The 20,472-nt window shown below is 42.2% G+C and overlaps 1 protein-coding gene across 1 annotated transcript; it reads left to right on the forward strand.

Annotated features, from left to right (window-relative positions):
* Positions 1 to 1,475: 1,475 nt before the first annotated feature.
* On the forward strand, positions 1,476 to 19,632 carry LOC308302722 (kelch-like protein 23; the record flags this gene model as incomplete). The annotated part of the gene is made up of 15 exons (XM_080747010.1): positions 1,476 to 1,494; positions 4,452 to 4,526; positions 4,981 to 5,051; positions 5,338 to 5,556; positions 6,604 to 6,768; positions 7,769 to 7,960; positions 8,933 to 9,076; positions 9,702 to 9,864; positions 13,432 to 13,596; positions 14,611 to 14,745; positions 15,693 to 15,758; positions 16,400 to 16,546; positions 17,447 to 17,518; positions 18,309 to 18,504; positions 19,425 to 19,632. The coding sequence occupies 15 exons, from the start codon at positions 1,476 to 1,478 to the stop codon at positions 19,630 to 19,632; spliced, it is 2,037 nt and encodes a 678-aa protein (XP_080603136.1).
* Between the last annotated feature and the right edge of the window lie 840 nt (positions 19,633 to 20,472).

The following is a 20,472-nucleotide window of genomic DNA, read 5'->3' on the forward strand; positions in this document are numbered from 1 at the left end:
CAAATACATGTTACTTTCAAATAATCCAATGACCTCAAATCAAACCGAACACATTTCTTTCTTTTTTTTTTTTTTTTCTTCCCTCTTTAGACAAACAATCGTGCACCATCCCGTTGCTACCCCCCACTGCTTTCCTGCTCTCAGGCAGTCGGGTTGCAAACACATTATTCCTGTTCAATGATTCAGTTCCCTCATTCATTGCAATACTAGGCTTCGACACCAACCCATAACAGTGGTCAACAGATACATTGTTACTTGTAGTTGCTCGTTTCATCCTCCTCACTCGAGGTGGATAACGTGTGGTTTTACATTTAGCTTCAGGCTTCTTCTGCTCTCTCTGAGGTGCAACTAATGCAGCCTCAAAATCAACATACATGTTGGTCTGTGTCTGTTTCTCAGCACACAGAGACCTGCGCTTCTGCACCCGTCTATAGGCATTACACACCGACACCTTACACTGGTCAACATCATTATTATCAACATCATTATTATCACACTCATTGTTCACTGTGTTCAAATAATAAAGACTGTTGCACATATCTATGTCAAACTGTGTAGCATCTCTGCACTTCAAAGCACTTTTACCTCTTTGAAAGATAACAGTGGCACCTCTCGTGGTTGCTGCTTGCACAGAGAACACGTCCTGGGAATAGGTGGGAATGTACAACGCCTGCCTCAAGGTGGTTTTGTGGCGTTGCCCCCTGCTGTCGACCAGAATCACCTCCGCATCTCCTCTGCGCTCTGCCACGCCACTGCATCTCGTACCGTCAGCCAACTCCATACGGTGTGTCCTTGGCTGGAAACTGCCGTCGAATCTCGTGAACTTCTCAATGTCTGTGATGATGTGAGACGTCGCTCTCGTGTCAACCATTAGACCCGTCTTCTTGCCACTATGTCCTCTTTGAATCTCACCACCACCGTCATTCATTCGGAATGAGCACTTGCGACCGCCGCTGCCGCTGCTGTCGCCGCTTCCGCCGCTGACGCTGCCGCCGCCGCCGCCGCTGTACTCGTCCGAGGCTCTCTTGACACAGTCCCGCCGGCGCCGCTGCTGTATCCTTCTGCAGGCTGCATACCGGTGTGTGGAACTGTGACAGTGGCTGCACCACTGCTGCTGGCGATCACACATCTTTGCGACATGGCCTCGCACACCACATCGATGACACCGCCGCCGGTCACCTGTAGTCGCCCACTTTGGCCGCATCTGAATCCCCATGGCGCAGTCGCCCTCCTCCGCTGCCGCCGCATGCCTCCTCTCAATGTCCTCACCTCTGATCTTGGTCCTGGACTCGGAAAAAGGCACTGGCTCTTTGCAGGCATAGTACTCTCGGAGGATTCCGAGCGCCTTTTGTCCATCATCAGCTGCTTCCCGCATAACAAGCGACGCGCTTTTGTCATCCAAAACTTGAATCATCTCAGCGTAGGCCAAGGCATTTTTCTTCTTGTCTTCACCCGTCTCGGGTTGGTTTAGGATAATGTTCTTCAATCCTCGAAGTAACAGATGTCCCAAAAATCTCATCTCCCAAAGTTCATACTTCTCCTCATCTCCGTCAAAAACGAGCCGGGTCCAACAGCTACTCGGAGTAGCCCACATGGCCATGCTGTTAGCCTAGCACGGCTACAAACTTTTCACCTCAAATATAAGTTTGGTACTACCTGAGGCCCATAACCTGTTAACAGATAAGCACTACAGCGTTCTGCATGTATACCAAAAATACTGAGGTAGAAAAGATACGGAGGATACATCAAAATGAACAGACACAGGGAGGCATCAGCTTCTGCTGGAACCAGTCGACACACGAACTGGTCAGTTTTATTTTGACAGTCATTTTATACAAATCCAGCAGTGATGTCACAATTATTTCCTGGTTGTCATATGCATTTCCTGTTCGTCATTTTCACAATAAAACTCAGTAATAAATACAACAATAAATACATATAATGGAGATCATATCTCAACAGTTTTAAACCATCCCTTTAATCTTGGTTTTACTTTTCATTCTAAACCTGGATTATGTTAATCCTGTTGCACCACTACTTTAAACTTCGATTTAAACATCAATAAGGGATTAATTTTAAACTTGCTGTAGAGGTGGTTTAAATGCAAACATGCCATTGACATGAATGGGGGGAAAGCCTCACAGCTTGCAACTGCAAGCTGAAGCTGTGGACAGCGTTTCACAGTTGAAAACAAAAATCTCATCATATTGTTGTCTTCTTCAATACATCCTTGTACATCGGCTATTTTAAAATAGCGAACACTTAAATATTTACAGGGACATAATACAGTCAGTTGTCATGGAAGTGGACTTCCCAACCAATATGCAGATGTTTTAATTTTCTAAATCGCTTCATAATTGACAAAACTATCAAACTGTGGTGTATTTCTTTGCTTCCTATAGTTCCTAGATAGACGCTCAGAGTAGATGACAGAGTACAGCAACTTGCAATGGGCCTGGTGTACAAGATACACTACACCACTATGATACCCAAGTACCTCAAAATACTTTATAAACATTAAGGATGTCCATAACTACAACACCAGAGGCAGCGCCACAGATCACTTCCAACCCAGAGTCAAAACCAACAAAGGGTCAAACTCGTTTTTCTGCTATACCACCAAAATGTGGAAAGCCTTACCGAAGGCCATAAAGGAGTGTGGATCACTAGCATCCTTTAAAATTGCCCTAAAAAACCACTTACAGGCAGCAGCCGTTCGCAACTGGTAAAAAATGAACCTAGCCCAACCCTACCCTCCCCTGCCCCTTCTTTGTATACTGTTTGTTTAGACTTACTGTTTTCTTTTTTGTTTTTCTTTACATATCTACTGCATAGTACTGTGTTCTATTTGTCTGTCATTCAATGTTATATGAGATACTTAAATGGTTTCCAGTGGAAATAAGCTTAGTCTTTTCATGGATCTCCTTTTAGTAGACCTTGTACCAGTGAACTGTACCGTCATGAAACTGTACCTTTTCCTATGCAAACTTCTAATAAAGTCTTCAATCAATCAATCAAATCGCCGCTCCGCACCGCGCTGTAGCGAGCGTCACCGTAGTATGACGGAGCGTTATAAAATTAAATATTTTTTGGCTACAGGCGCTCTTCTTAACATAGAAGGTGATAGGCCTGCCCACATTCTCCCCAAAGTAAATATAAAAGTAACGATAATGATATTAGGCTCAAGAGAATAGTTTATTCCAGTGTGTTTACATCGCAAATCAAAGATGGAGGACATTTAACCCATGAATTAATCGCAGGTTATAGTTTTAATCACAGGTTAAGGGTTTAATCACAGATTTGTTAAGCAATGCTTACATTTAAGTGGTGCAACACACCTCGATTTAAAATAAATCATAGATCAACAAAACCATGATTAACCCTAAACTAAGATTTATTTAATCCCTCTTGGTGCAAGCCGCCCACAGTACAGTTTATTCACCACAGTTTGTTTTGTTCTATTAAAGTTTAAAACGTCTCAAAGTGAAAACTACATCGTTTATTTAACTAACTAACTGGTTGAAGGTCTTATTCCCAGCACTGTGTGTGCAGCCCGTCTGTGTTGTTGTGGACGCTTGGTTGTTGGGCTCATTCACAGACATCGAGGTATGTGTGTTTGGTTTGTTGTTACTGTACATTATAACACATGTTTATGTTGTGTTTGTTTCATTTGTATGCGTGCTGTGAGCGCTGTTGTATGTTGGATTGAGGCTGACATTGTCCAGAATATAAGAATATAAAATATTTATAAATATACATATATAATATATATATATATATATATATATATATATATATATATATATATATATATATATATATATAGTTACTAAACTGCACCCCCTTCAGATAAAAAAAAAATAATAATAAAAAAAAAAAAATATATATATATATATATATATATATATATATATATATATATATATATATGTATTCCATAATTTTATTATTAATATTATTATTATTAATGTAGTGCCCAAAGTCCCTATAACTATGGGTGCTACTGGTTGCCGACGCTCAAGATCAAGTTCAGACGTGTGATGTGTCCCAAGAAATGATGTGATGTCCAAACCTTCTAATAAAGTTCAACATAAATGGTGTTTATTCTTTGTTGCCAAGTCTTTTTATTTGGCTGATAAATGAAACAAACAGACATATCATCACCAGCCTCTCAGTCAAACACAGTCAAAGAACCGTGTGCCTCTCACATCAACAACACCTGTGGCTTGTTAAAGAGTTGTTTAAATAGACAATAGGCTATAGGCAATTAGGGCGTGACCAATGACCATACCCCAACTTCAGCATGAGCCACGGACCACCATTTGACGAGATTTAGACCCAAAACATAGAATATTTTGTTATAGTTCAAGGTTCCATTTGTACCCTCTAGTAGTCTAGGATTTCACTGTGTGACCACATGTTAGAGTAATGATGTTGTGTTTTCTCTGCAGACCAGACTCCTGCACACATCACCTCACCTCAGACCCACTCCTCTCCACCTCACCTCACCTCTCAGACCCACTCCTGTCCACCTCACCTCACCTCACTCAGACCCACTCCTCTCCACCTCACCTCTCAGACCCACTCCTCTCCACCTCACCTCACCTCTCAGACCCACTTCTCTCCACCTCACCTCACCTCTCAGACCCACTCCTCTCCACCTCACCTCACCTCTCAGACCCACTCCTGTCCACCTCACCTCACTCAGATCCACTCCTCTCCACCTCACCTCACCTCACTCAGACCCACTCCTCTCCACCTCACCTCTCAGACCCACTCCTCTCCACCTCACCTCACCTCACTCAGACCCACTCCTCTCCACCTCACCTCACCTCTCAGACCCACTCCTGTCCACCTCACCTCACCTCACTCAGACCCACTCCTCTCCACCTCACCTCACCTCACTCAGACCCACTCAGACCCACTCCTCTCCACCTCACCTCACCTCACTCAGACCCACTCCTCTCCACCTCACCTCAGCCATGGATGACAGCATGGATGCTGACGGCCAGAGAGAATCACCACAGGCTGCCGAGAGGATGAGACGGGATGTGAGTGTGTGTAAATCTCACTCTGAATGTGGTTGCACTTTCAGGAGGACAGCAGCAGTGCACCTCTATCCTTGTGTATTTGTCTGTTTTCACTTACAAGACATTTTTAAATTGGTTACAAAGATTACAAAAATGTGAAGGAGAATGCCTAAAACCCCTCCAGGGACTTGAGAAGTGGCATTCTCCGGGAATATTTGTACATGAAAAAAAATAATCGGAGTAGAAGGAATCTATCCTTTACGAATAATATAATGACATTAATACACATGTCATATCCTCCCTGCAGACTGAGGTGTTTGTGGAGGCCAACCATCCCAGCCAGGTGTTGGAGGGTCTCAACAGACAGACTGAGGTGTTTGTGGAGGCCAACCATCCCAGCCAGGTGTTGGAGGGTCTCAACAGACAGCGTCTCAACAACACCCTGTGTGATGTGACTCTGTGCTGTGAGGGACAGCAGTTCCCCTGCCATCGTTCTGTTCTGGCCTCCTTCAGCTCCTACTTTGAGGTAAATACATGAATTGCATTGTTATGGTGCTTTTCTAAGAGCTCAAAGCGCTTTACAGCGGTTCATTCATTCATTCACTGGAAGGTGAGGTGGCCAACAGTTGACGCCAGCGTCCTCACTTCCCACATTCACACACCAATGGTGGCCAAGCTGACTGAAACAGTTCGACTCATCAGAGGCAATGTGAGGTTCAGTGTCTTGCCAAAGTACACTTCGACGTGTGGACAGGAGGAAGAGCCGGGATTCGAACCGCCGACCCATGTGTCGTTGCTCTACCTCCTGAGCCACAGCCGCCCCTAATATACACACATTTATTGACCCGTTTCTTGTTTACAAACATTGAGACTAAATGCACAGGTGACTGTATCATGTAATTAATTCCCACCAATCCCCAAACCTGTTGTTTTGGGGAGCGCTGGTTTCATTGGCTAATTTTGGTACCGACCTGTGCGCGCATCTAGTTCTTATCAGTCTAACGTGGACCAGAAACCCGTCTATTGATCTGCTGTTGTTACGATACCAGTATAAAGCAAATGACATTTTCAATTCTGCCTTGGCTTTCACCGCAACCGAATATCCTAAACCATGAACACCCCAAGCTAGGGATGAGACCATATGAACATTTCATGTCATGATTATTGTGACCAAAGAAGTTTCGCGATAATAGAACTATGCCCAACTACTTCCCTTATCCTGGGGCGGAACATTTACCAAAAAAATAGCTGATCTACAAGCTCACAACGGGTCGCGCTGTAGGCTTGTAGATCGGCTATTCTTTGGCAAAGAGATTTGGTAGAGAGTTAAAAAAAATACAGTATCAAGTACATTATTTCCAGATCCATTTTTATCAATTATAGAGGGTTTAACTGGTAGTTCGGCAAATAAAAGGTGAATTGATCCCAGTGCATGACTGAGGATAATTCCACACTAAATTTAAAACTGCACAATACAATTATTGCGAGTGTTTTTTTATCATGATAAACGATAATAGCGATTATCGTCCCAATCCTGCTCCGAGCCAACCATTCACCTCTCCAACCTCCACAGGCCATGTTTACCTCTGGCATGAAGGAGTCTACAGATGACAGGGTGATCATGAAGGAGTCTACAGATGACAGGGTGATCATGAGTGGAGTGGAAGCTCAGATGTTGGGACTGCTGGTGGACTTTGCCTACACTTACAGGGTGTCCATCTCCCCTGATAATGTGCAGGTAATGTATTATCATCAGGCATTGACAATAAGGCTTGCCCACTTGCCCCTGGCAGGTAAATAAAACTTTCGGGCAGGTGGAGTTTGCTTTCAGGTTGATTGACCGGGAAAGTGCGCTCATATGAGAGGGGGGACGCAACCATTGATAAACACAACACGAGATACAGTATCTGTCTATGTCTAAACACCTGAACATGTCTTCTGGTCTGTTGAATGTAAAATAAAAGCAGTTACCTATAATGTGCTGTTTTCACTGTTGCTACACTTAAAAATATTTGTGTGTGAACTCAGTAATATTCAATTCAATTCAATTGCTATGTAGGTATATGGATGCATTTTTTATTTGTTTTCGCATAGCCCCAAAAATTGTTAAATTGAACCATAATTCAAATTTTACCTATCATTTTATAACGGGCAAGTGACTATGAGACTTTAGTGTCAACCCCTGATCATCATCCGGGAAATCTCTCTCTTTCGAACGACCGTCATTTCGACAAAGGAGCGTCGGGAGGGTTAGCGGCTCACCCCACGGAGGTAAGGGTTGGGTTTGGGTGTCGAAAAGATGACACATAGAATCAGCAAAGCGCTCCCATCATCATCAAACATTATTCATTGTCTCCATGTTTGGCCTACAAACATAGCAGATCTACAAGCTCACAGTGCGGCTGCAAGCTCGTAGATCTCCTATTTTTTAAAGATATTTGCAAGTCTTTGAATTTATCTTTCAAATCTCTGCGTCTGGGGGTCCCTGGAACAACATATATTTGGATGGGGCCAAAGGCCAAATACTGTACATGTCATTTTGGGGGTCCTTGACTTGAAAGAGTTTGAGAACCACTAATTTAGAAAAAGGATTTAGAAGATAGCATATCTACAAGCTGTGAGCTTGTATATCTGCACATATTTTTTATAGTTAAAGCATAAAATAATGGTTAAAATAATAATGCGTTGTGGCTCTAAATGAACACATGTTGTTCATGTGCTTCTAAGTTCTGCTCCAGCCCCTGCTAGCAGCCTCAGACCTGTTGGATGTCAGCGCTGTCAGAGAGGCCTGCTCTGACTACATGGAGCGTCACATGGACGTCAACAACTGTGTGGAGATGTTCTGCTGTGCAGACGACCACTCCTGTGAAATGCTGGAGGAACAGAGCATGGAGTACATTCTGGAGCACTTCACTGAGGTCTACCAACAGGTTAGTGACTGAGGGATCGTACACTAACCGTGTTTGTTGTTGTTGTTGTTTGTCTGTTGGCTTTTTCCTCCTATTACTTTACAGTTTACCTTTTAGTCATTTAGCAGATGTTTTTAATCCAAAGCAATTTACAATAAGCAGGTAACCCAGGCCTGGGAAGAAACATTCAGTCATTGGCCAGTGAATGGATATCATATCATATATACTGTATATATGTTTTATATTAACAAGCTAGTTAGTCACATTTCACGAAACAAACCATCACCAGTCAGCACTTCAGTGGAGAAAAGGTTACTACCGTATGAACTACCTCAACAAAATACATTACTAAAATTAGGGATGGACATCGGTATCGGCCAATATCAGAAATCGGCAGGTATCATATCAAACCGGCCAAATCGGTGATCGGCAGGTCACTGACATAAATATGCCAAAATCGGCCAATTGTATCTCTTGCACTGCACAGCATGATGCTCGGTCCTGTGACGTAAACATTAGCAAGTAGCATCCAGTCTACTTAGAGGCAGCCTACAGAATACAGATGGTGCCGATTACCTTTGCAATGTAAGGATATATTCCATAATCCTGTGTCAATGTCCTCTCCAAAAAGAAGGGGGGGGAAAAAGCATGCGTCACCTGCGTTCCTCCTGCCTAGTCCAGACGGTCATATTAGACTGGATATAGTCTGTGATTTTGGATATTGTACTATTGTGATTGATTTGGCATTAGTGTTCTTCTAGCTTATTGGTACTCAAATTGAAGTATGTCTTGTAGGCCTACTTGGCCTGAAACAAAAGGGTATTGGAGCAACCCTATTTCCCAGTTCTTAGCTAAAGAAATCGGTATCGGAAAAATCGGTTTTGGCAGGTCAGACCTTCATAAAACCGGTGGATCGGTATCGGCCAAGAATTTTGCAATCGGTCCATCTCTAACTAAAATCTACTCTTAATCTACTTTTTCCCCTATCAATAGGAAGAGTTCCTCTCTCTCTCTGTGGAAAGAGTGACACAGATTCTTGCCAGCGACCATCTCAACGTGGCCAAGGAGGACATGGTGTTTAAGGCAGCCATGTTGTGGTTGGAGAAGTGTCCTTCTCACAGGCAGAACTTTGAAAAGGTCAGTGCTTTCTTTCTTTTCCTTCCTATCGATCAGGGGTTTTCAAAGTGGGTGCCGTGAGATCATTTGATAATATTTGGAATTTATTTGGACACTTGAAGAAATATTTAGTATCATTTTAAACTTGAAGAAGTACAAAGTTATTTTCAGTCAGTTCTAACCAAAATGGCTGTTATCTCAACGTTTTCCTCGCAATATAACCACTAAAATATCGTCACTGTCAGGCAGAAACCTCTGTCGCACAAAACTAGTGAAAACAGCCGATCTACAAGCACACAACGCCTCGCATCGCGAGGCGTTGTGTGCTTGTAGATCTGCTGTTTTCACTAGTTTAGTACATTTTATAGATGATAAATACAAAACGAACGGTTTTGGACATACAAGGTTTCCACCCGACAACGACGATATGCTGTAAAGGTGCTGGGAGTGAAAATTATAATGTAAGAAAAAAATATTCATGGGGTGCCCTGAGACAAAAAGGTTTGGGAACCCCTGCTATAGATACAGTAGGTCTCCTACCAGGTATGTATGCTTGGCATCTAAACACAGTGCTTGCTGGTGATATATGACGTTTTCCCCCCAAGATCCAGTTGGACTAGTAAATAACTTGTTTGTGTTCTTTAAGGTTCTAGAACAGATCCGTCTGCCTCTCATCAGTCCCTCCTACCTCCTCACTGTGGTCGAGCGTCTGGATGTGGTTAAAGATCACCAGGGCTGCCAGAGGTTCATTTCTGAGGCCAAGGGGGAGCAGCCTTACAGTAACACAGCAGGTCCACGCAGGACCACAGGTACCCTGCTGAACACTTGCGTGCTTGTTGTGGGCTCGCCTATAAGGCGAGCACACTTTAGATATTGTCATTGTGGGCTCGCCTATAAGGCGAGCACACTTTAGATATTGTCATTATTTACTAGGCAGGCAGTCAGTGCAAGTATCAAAAAACTTCGGTTCCTTTCTACTCCTACATACTTAGTGAGAAAATGAAAATAAAAACATCAATGTGTTCAGTTTACAGTGGCGAAGTGTGCTATTATTTTCTATAGCAATCGGCCAAATGGTGGCGCTGTAGGAAGCCTTCGAAAGTGCGATCTTTGAACAGGTATAGCTCATGCTGTGTTATACATACAGCCATGAAACCTGTATACACTTATGCGTCTCCTCATGCCGAACAACTTTTACCCTCTAACTTTTGACCTCTGACCTTTAGGTCTCCCACAATTCGGAATTATATGAAAAACAGTAAAAATCTATCTCCTCCTGGGATTTTCGCGTCAAGTGCACAAAACTTTTTTCACATGAACTTTGGACCAATACGGTCAAACTAGTCTCGGCGGATTTCTTTTAAAGTGAAATATAATTTTTTTAATAAATCAATCAATATTGCGGTTTTATGCAAATTATTCTTCGGCCTCTAAATCATACATGCAAAGTTACACGTTCATGGCATTTGGCAAAGATGTGGAGGGTTAGTCAAAGTATCACTGAAACCAATTTTATTCCAATTGGCCAAAGGGGGGCGCTATACGAAGCGTTTGAAAATTCAAACTTCAAACGGGCATAAGTCATGACTCGTTTCGTTTGAAGACATGCAACTTGTTACACGCGTGCTTTGACTCAAGCGGAAGACATCTGTGTCGTTGTTAAGTAAGCTCTGCCCTTCGATTTTCCGCCATTTTGAGCAGTTTGTAAAACGCGTAAACCCGCTTTTATTCTGGAATTTTCGCTCCACGTGCACAAAACTTTTTTTACGTGAACTTTGGACCGATATCTAAAGATCTGTCAGATCGGATTTCTTTAAAATTTAAACATGCTTTATTAAATAAATTCAATGAATATTGCAGTTTTATGCAAATTATTCTTCTGCCTCTAAATCATACATGCAAAGTAACATGTTCATGGCATTTGGCAAAGATGTAGAGTGTTAGTCCAAATATCACTAAAACCAATCTTACCCCAATTGGCCAAAGGGGGGCGCTATATCATTTTGAGCAGTTTGTGAAACGCTTAAACCCGTTAGGATTTTTTTTTTGCAATTTGCATGAAACATTCTACACACAATCTAAGGACCTTTATCTAATATGCCTATGAAGTGCACACACACAAAAAAATAATAATAATGAATATAGCTGCAAGCAGCGATAAAGTGGCCAAAGCCAAAAACACCTCAAATCATGAACACAGCCTGCAATGTGCGTGAAATCTTGCAAGCACATTCCCAATAGGTCAAGGAACAGATACCACCCTTCTTACATTGGCCTGTTATAGCGCCACCAGCGGGTCAACTTTTGCACAACACATTTTTGGAACAAAATGGACCAATCTTTGACGTCAGTAACGTCAAAGAGAGCACTGCCTGCGATATTGACATTTTGTACTTTTATAGCCATTGTTTTCTGGCTTGAAGCGAGCCCACAATTGTTTCGAAGGAACAATATTTTTCTAGTTATTTATTTATCTATCAGGCAATCAGTAGACGGGATCTTCGGTTCCTTTCTACTCCTACATACTTAGTGAGAAAATGAAAATAAAAACATCAATGTGTTCAGCTTACTGTGGCGCAGTGTGCTATTACTTTTTACAGCAATCGGCCAAATGGTGGCGCTGTAGGAAGCCTTCGAAAGTGCGATCTTTGAACAGGTATAGCTCATGCTGTGTTTTAGGTACAGCCATGAAACCTGTATACACGTATGCGTCTCCTCATGCCGAACAACTTTTACCCTCTAACTTTTGACCTCTGACCTTTAGGTCTCCCACAATTCGGATTATATGAAAAACAGTAAAAATCTATCTCCTCCTGGGTTTTTTTCGTTACACGCACAAAACTTTTTTCACATGAACTTTGGACCAATACGGTCAGATTTATCTCGGCGGATTTCTTTTAAAGTGAAATATCATTTTTTTATAATTCAATAGATATTGCGGTTTTATGCAAATTATTCTTCTGCCTCTAAATCATACATGCAAAGTTACACGTTCATGGCATTTGGCAAAGATGTAGAGGGTTAGTCAAAGTATCACTGAAACCAATTTTATTCCAATCGGCCAAAGGGGGGCGCTATACGAAGCGTTTGAAAATTCAAACTTCAAACGGGCATAAGTCATGACTCGTTTCGTTTGAAGACATGCAACTTGTTACACGCGTGCTTTGACTCGAGCGGAAGACATCTGTGTCGTTGTTAAGTAAGCTCCGCCCTTCGGTTTTCCGCCATTTTGAGCAGTTTGTAAAACGCGTAAACCCGCTTTTATTCTGGAATTTTCGCTCCACGTGCACAAAACTTTTTTTACGTGAACTTTGGACCGATATCTAAAGATCTGTCAGATCGGATTTCTTTAAAATTGAAACATGCTTTTTAAAATAAATTCAATGAATATTGCAGTTTTATGCAAATTATTCTTCTGCCTCTAAATCATACATGCAAAGTAACATGTTCATGGCATTTGGCAAAGATGTAGAGTGTTAGTCCAAATATCACTAAAACCAATCTTACCCCAATTGGCCAAAGGGGGGCGCAGGGGCGCTATATCATTTTGAGCAGTTTGTGAAACGCTTAAACCCGTTGGGATTTTTTTTTGTTGCAATTTGCATGAAACATTCTACACACAATCTAAGGACCTTTATCTAATATGCCTATGAAGTGCACACACACAAAAGAATTATAATAATAATGAATATAGCTGCAAGCAGCGATAAAGTGTCCAAAGCCAAAAACACCTCAAATCATGAACACAGCCTGCAATGTGCGTGAAATCTTGCAAACACATTCCCAATAGGTCAAGGAGCAGATACCACCCTTCTTACATTGGCCTGTTATAGCGCCACCAGCGGGTCAACTTTTGCACAACACAATTTTGGAACAAAATGGACCAATCTTTGATGTCAGTAACGTCAAAGAGAGCACTGCCTGCGATCTTGACATTTTGTACATTTATAGCCATTGTTTTCTGGCTTGAAGCGAGCCCACAATTGTTTCGAAGGAACAATATTTTCTAGTTTAAACTGATATACATCTGTGTTTTTAATGCTAATTGCATCATCATGATTTAATTATCTACATTTTACAATTCACAATTCACAGTGGTTGCCAGGTATATCACTAATTAATTTGGTAGCTTCTGCCAGGGTTTTTCAGTGTTTTTACGTGATTTTCGAGCCTCCATGAACAGTGAACACAGCGATTCGTCTTTTCTCTCATCCGGTAAAGAAAAAATCATACTGCCATCCCTGCCATTCCATTTTCTCCCGATGGATTATGGGGATTTGAGTTTTAGTGTCAGTGCCGGGTGCTATGGAGCCACGGCTACGGTTTACAATCTACTATCTGACTGACTACTGCTCCTTCTCCCCTGCTTGTTGAAGTGTTCGTGACGGTGGGAAGAGGGGCCGAGAAGGCGGCAGCGGGGAGATCGACCAATAAGAAGAAGAAGTTTCACAAAGTGGAGAGCTTCAATCCTCTCACCAGTCAGTGGATCACTCTGGGACGGCTGCCCCAGAAGGTAGAGGCGTACGCTGTGCTCATGTCAGGTGAGGATCAACTTGTAGTGGGTCCGACTCTGTTTGGACAATTTAAAGGACAACTTCACCACTTTTCAACCTATCTTCATATAATTAGCCAGTAGCTATGCCCCTCCCAAAATGCTTTTGTCCAATGCTAGCTTAGAATAACTTCCTGCTTGCCAAGGTTTGCCTTGGCAACAGCCTTGGCAAGCTGCCGGTTGCTAAGCTAGCATTGGACAAAAGCTTTTTCGGGAGGGGCATAGCTACTGGCTAATTGGTCCTCACTAATGTTCATGATAAAATAGCAACCAAAAACAATCCTACTCGGTCTGCGTCTCATAGTCGGGCTGTGGGCAGTTCAGAAACCCATCTAAAAGTGACATCGTCGATGGGGAATCCAAGCTAATAGAAACTGCAGGCTTTCTATTCCTGAGAAGTTGCAATGTTATAATGGAAGCCATTGTTTTCATGATAATAAAAATCTAAATATCTTTTAAAAAATTGTGTTTTTTAAAAACAAATCTGCCCAATGATGATGTCACTGGTAGACGGGTTTCTGAACTGCCCAATTGATGTGTTATCGAGTCAAAGCGCTGAAAGTCCAAGCGCTGAAAATCAATTGACTGGTTGAACAAAGCTTTGAATATTCCAACTATTTGGGTCAGCCCTGCTATTGGTGAAATGGTATGAATTTCCTGGCTTGATAAGTGAACTTGAAGAAAGAGGAGCACTCATCAACGTGGGATTCAAGAATACTGTATCTCGGGTGCAAGGTTCAAGCAACAACAAACCTTTATGAAACCAACTCTCACTTAGAAGATTATTCTTATTAACACTAACCCAAGAAAGAATAATCTTTTAAGTGAGTGCTGGTTTCCTTCTTCAAAAAGGTTCGTTCATAAGTGAACAACCACAATAAAATGGAGATGAATAAGATGGAAAATATTTGATGTCATTTCAAGCTGCGGCATGCATATTAGAATCTTTATTAATGTAGGCCTAACAATCAAGGCATAACTCTTTGTTTTAATTCCACCATAGGCTCCGTTCTGTATTTGGCCGGAGGATATCGTGATGGTTCAGTCCATAACAACAGTAAAGAGATGTGGCGTTACGATGTTCACCGTAACTCCTGGTCAGAGATGGCTTCCATGAACGTGGCACGACATAACTTCAGTAAGACTGTCAAAATGTGACCTTCAATTTAACCACATTAAAGGAGTAATACAGACCAATATAGGACCCCCCTGAATGAGAATGTTTCCACTGACAACCTTACCTGGTTAGGTTGATATGCCTCATTTTTTTTTTTTTTTTACTTTTTAAAATTTTATCCCACGATTTTGCAACCCATTTTCACCCAGTGCCAATTGCCTAAGTATGTAATCCTGGGCTCTGCTCTCCCTCTGCCGTGCCTGGGGAGACAACGGACTGACCTCATGCTTCCTTCTATGCATGAGGAGTCCAAGTTGTTTCTTTTCACCTGACAGGGGGGATTTTCCCGGGGATGGACGTATCGTGTGGAAGGAACACGTTATTCCAACCAGTTCCTTTCCCCTCCATCAAGCGCCCCGGCTGGCCAGGGGGAGGCATTATTGAGACCAGGATTACTACATGTTTTTGTGAGGGTATCAACCCTAGGAGACACGGGGAGAACATGCAAACTCCACACAGAAAGGCCCTATCGCCGACCCAGCCTAGGGTGTGGGCGCTGATGACGCGGAGGGAGAAACACGCCCCCAGCACCCACAGCGTCCCCCGGCGGGAATCGAACCCAGGACCTTCTAGCTGTGAGGCGAAGCGCTAACCACTGCGCCACCGTGCCCCGATATGCCTAATTTCTGCCCCTGTTCAGAGATTTGTAGATTAGTCCCCACAGCTAAAACAGGCTTATCGTCACTATCCAAAAGCGCCCGTTTTGGCCACTTATGAATCGTCCAGACAGGCTTCCTAGACATACCAAACACGCTGTTGTAGCCTGTGAAGGGTTAAAAGCATGTTTACTGGGATGCGGAAACTTCCTGCCTCAGCTCTGAAGCTACAGCGGAAGTCTCGCGAGAGCTCAGGCCAGCCCTGTACTCCGGTTTCCTTATCCCAGTAAACATGCTTTTAACCCTTCCCAGGCTACAACAGCGTGTCTGGTATGTCTAGGAAGTTGGATGAGAGGCTGCATAGTGCATATGGCCAAGGTAATCACTTTTAACATCGTTTTAACGTTGTTTAATGCAATCAGACAGGACTTTTCTGTTTGGATGTATGGGCTGTCAAGGCCAGAAAGTAGTTTTTTTTTTGCCACTCAGTAGGTGTTTCTGACCAAGTACAGAGTGAAATGGCAAGTTTGTTACTTATTAGCCTCGGAAACCCAGGCTTTTAATTACTTATTGACGGTTCAAGAGGTTAAATATCTGAACACACAAATTTACATAAATCCAACATACACTGATGATTGCGCTGTCAAACAATGAAACTATATGGAATCTATGAAAAGGTTGTGGGGGTCCCTGCTTCATCTCTCTCTCTCAACTAAGGGGTCCTTGGCCTGAAAACGTTGAAGACCCCTGCTCTTTTCATATGAATGAGAGGGGGCGGCCATAGCTGAATGGTTAGGGAGCCTGCCTGGGGAACCAGTTCCCCTGGTTGTCCCTGGTTCGATTCCCGGCCAGGATAGCAATGTCGATGTGTGTCCCTGAGCAAGACTCTTAACCCCTAATTGCTCACGCGCTCCTTGTGGGCTGCGAAGCAGCTGGGTTGGGCTGCAAATACTGAATTTCCCTCGCATAGGCCAAGGTAATCACTTCTAAAGCTTAGGTTTATTCATATTCTTTTCTAGTCCTGGTGCTGCTGGATGGATGTGTGTTTGCAGTGAGTGGCTCTGGGAGTGAGAGTCAGGACTCCATGGAGCGCTACCAGCCCGTCACCAACACCTGGCAGCTCATGGAGGGTGTGGGTGTGGCGGCCTACTATGATTCTGGTCACCGTAATGCAGTGGCACTGGATGGACACCTCTATTTTATTGGTATGGAACAGGTTTATTCACCTGCAAGTTTAACCTGCTGGGTGTTTTATGTAATGTATGTCAAGCATAATGATTAACCCATTAATAAAGTAACTGCATCGAAATATCATTTTGAATCGAAGTGTATCGAAATGAAAACAGCTAAAATCGAATTGTATCTTTACATTTTTTTATTGTATCAAATCGGCAGTGCAAAGAATCGATTGTATCAATACTACCTACTTGTGCATTGTGTTTAGCATTTTTAAGAAGAAAATTTTAAAAGGAGGGGTTTAATTACTTTTCCATTCCATATAGCTACACTGGTCTATCAATAAATGTGTGTAATCTCTGGGTTCATGTCAAGGTGCAGGTTTGTCAATATACAAATGTATTTGGCAGATAATCACTGTGTTTACTTAATTATATCCATAAATATGCATGTTTCCCTTAAAAATCTGCACTATCCACACCTTTCACACAGATTTAATGTCTTTGCTAAATTGTTACTATATCGATTTTAAATCATTGAATCGTATCGTATCGCCATGAATGAACCAATATCGGCCATGTATCGTATTGTTAACCATGTATCGTGATATGTATCGAATCGCTATTAAAATGTATCGTTACACCCCTAGTTATCACACATTATTACTTAAACATTTGTGTATGTTTTAACTATTAAAAATAGCAGATATACATGACTATATTCATGACTTTTCAAAAATCTACAAGCTTGTGAGCTTGTATATCTGCTATTTTTTTAATTTGTGTGTGTGCGTGCGTGCGTGCGTCTGTCCTTTTTGTCCCTAGGAACTCCTAGAAAGCCAGCCTTACCCCAGGTGTCCAAGTTCAACCCTGAAACATCCGTGTGGACAGAAGTCCCTCCCATGCAGATTCTACGTGATCTCCCTGCTGTCTGCGCTCTGAACGGAAAGCTCTACGCTATAGGTACCATATAGAGATGCTCCAATTGTGGGCCGATACCGATCAACTGGAATCAGTATCTGCAGATACCGATATTCCCGATCGATCGTTAAATCCATAAATTCTTCTATTTATTGTGTTACTGTAGCAGCCTTTATATTTAACGATTCTTCTTACAAAACATTGACATTGTATATTAAGTATAAACATTAGGAAATTGCTGGCTTAGTATCCAATTCAACTTGTAGGATTTGCCAGCGCGGCACCGAGTGCCGGGCAGCGAGCTTGTAGATCTGCTATTTTTGAAAAATCATGAAAATTAGAATTTTGACCCGATTCTATAAGTGTCTTTTGAATCCTTCTAAGATTTTTTTTAAAAACCTATGTTTCTATGTCAGCAATCTGGCCAGCCATCGTCAAAGAAAAGGTCCTTTTCACTTAAATGGAGCTCAGTTAGTCTGTTCTTGAGAGACTACTATGTCAGTGGTTCTCAAACATTTTCATGTGAAGGACCCCCAAAATGATATTTATTTGGCCACAGACCCGCATCTCAAAATATTTAGTTCCAGGGACCACCCAGAAGCAAAATTTGAGTTACAAAAGTTCGCTTTGAAAATACATATATTCAAAGATTTGCACACATTTTCACGACTTTTTCAAAAATAGCAGATATACAAGCTCGCAGCGCGGCACTCGGTGCCACGCTGTGAGCTTGTAGATCTGCCATTTTTCACTGGTTAAAGCATTCAATAATTCTAGGCCTAAATGGGTTAATAATACGCCATAACGCGTCCTAAATTCTTTGTCTTTACAGGTGGTCGTAATTATTCCAATATGAAGTCCAAGAGCGAGGGGCCCCATTATGTGTTTGAGAACACGGTGGAGTGCTTGGACCCCAGGGCCGACCGGTGGACCATGTGCTCCCCCATGCTGGAGCCTCGCTTCCAGCCCAGTGTGACCGTGTTGCACGGAGACATCTACGTCCTGGGAGGGATAGACCTCAGCTTCAGGTAAGACATAGTCTCGCGTACAGTGTTGTTTTTGACAGCAAATTTAGATTTTTTGATTGATTGAAGACTTTTATTAGAAGAAGTTTGCATAGGAAAAAGTACAGTTTCATGACAGTACAGTTCACTGGTACAAGGTCTACTAAAAGGAGATCCTAGAAAAAACTAAGCTTATTTCCATAGGAAACCATTAAAGTATCTCATATAACATTGAATGACAGACGGATAGAACACAGTACTATGCAGTAGATATAGTCAGGAAAAAAGGGGGAAACAATTTAAAAATAAAAAAACATCATACAGTAGGTAAATACAAAGAGGGGTCAGGGGAGGGGAGGGATTTCGTTTTAGTCATAGTCTTTTGAATAAAATGTCATTTAGTTTTAGTCATGATTTAGTCACCCGAAAAGTTTTAGTTTTAGTCTAATTTTAGTCAACTAAATATCGAAAGATTTTTCGGCGACTAAATCTACAGTTGATTTAGTCAACTGAAATGTATTTTGGCAGGCCTTGATGGCATTGTAATGGCTGATTTTACACTTAGTTGTGTGCTGAAAATGGCCGATCTACAAGCTCACAACGCGTCGCGCTTGTGAGCTTGTAGATCTTCTATTTTCAGCACGCAACACCTGAGACCAACCAAACATAAAATGACTCTCTTCTCCACTAGTCCCCTCCCTAACGTTTTAGTCTAGTTTTTATTTTGTTGACGAAATTGACAATATATTTAGTCTTAGTTTCAGTCATCACAGCTTGGTTTTTATTTCGTTTTTATTTAGTTTTCGTCAGTGAAAAAAACCCAGTCGACAAACATTTTTCGTCATAGTTTTAGTCGACTAAATCAACACTGCTCGTAGCCAGACCACCACAATCTCAGACCCTGCCTCTCTAACATTCTTTGCACGTCCCTGGTCCTCGTGTAGCCGACTCCCGAACATCGAGCGCTACAGTGACGAGACGGACTCCTGGGAAACCGTTGGACAGATGCCTGGTGATTTCCCCGATGCTGCCCTCAAGTCCCCCATGGCTCTCAAGCTGAGGAGCGATCGCTCTGATGATGAATATGACGACGACGGCGATGATGATGAAGAAGAACACGATTCTGATGATTCTTTTGAAAACAGTGATTAGGATGGTGATGGTGAAGTAGTTTGGTAAGAGAAGTTAACACACTATATTCTGCTTGTAACCACTGCTATAACGTTTGTTTCTTGTCTCGCCAGCTTTCTTAATAAACAGACAATACAGTACATGTTCCAGGTGGGTTGCCGATGGCGATCCCGTGTGAGTTCTCTCTCCCCATTGGATAACATGGGTATCCCGACCTGGAAATGCATGTTCTGTTTACCAAAGACCTGGAGAGACAGGAGAGACTCATGTTACTGAACAAACACTTTAGCAATGAATGTGATTACTAAGGGAATATAGAGCTGTTTTATCCATTTAGAACGGTACACATTATTGTGTATCATTATTTTATGCTTTAACTATTGAAAAATAGCAGATATACAAGCTCACAGCGCGGCACTGAGTGCCGCGCTGCGAGCTTGTAGATCTGCTATTTTTGAAACGGCGTGAAAATTTGAATTCTGACCCGATTCTATAACCGTCTTTTGAAAAAACTATGTTTCTATGTCAGCAATCTGGCTAGCCATCGTCAAAGAAAAGGTCCTTTTCACTTAAATGGAGCTCAGTTAGTCTGTTTTTGAGAAACTACTGTGTCAGTGGTTCTCAAACCTTTTCATGTGAAGGACCCCCGAAATTATATTTATTTGGCCACGGACCCCCATCTCAAAATATTTAGTTCCAGGGACCACCCAGAAGCAAAATTTGAGTTACAAAGTTCGTTTTGAAAATACATATATTCAAAGATTTGCACACATTTTCAAAAATAGCAGATCTACAAGCTCGCAGCACGGCACTCGGTGCTGCGCTGTGAGCTTGTATATCTGCTATTTTTCACTGGTTAAA

Source organism: Nannobrachium achirus (genome assembly GCF_963921795.1).
Source record: "Nannobrachium achirus genome assembly, chromosome: 18".
NCBI lineage: Eukaryota > Metazoa > Chordata > Actinopteri > Myctophiformes > Myctophidae > Nannobrachium > Nannobrachium achirus.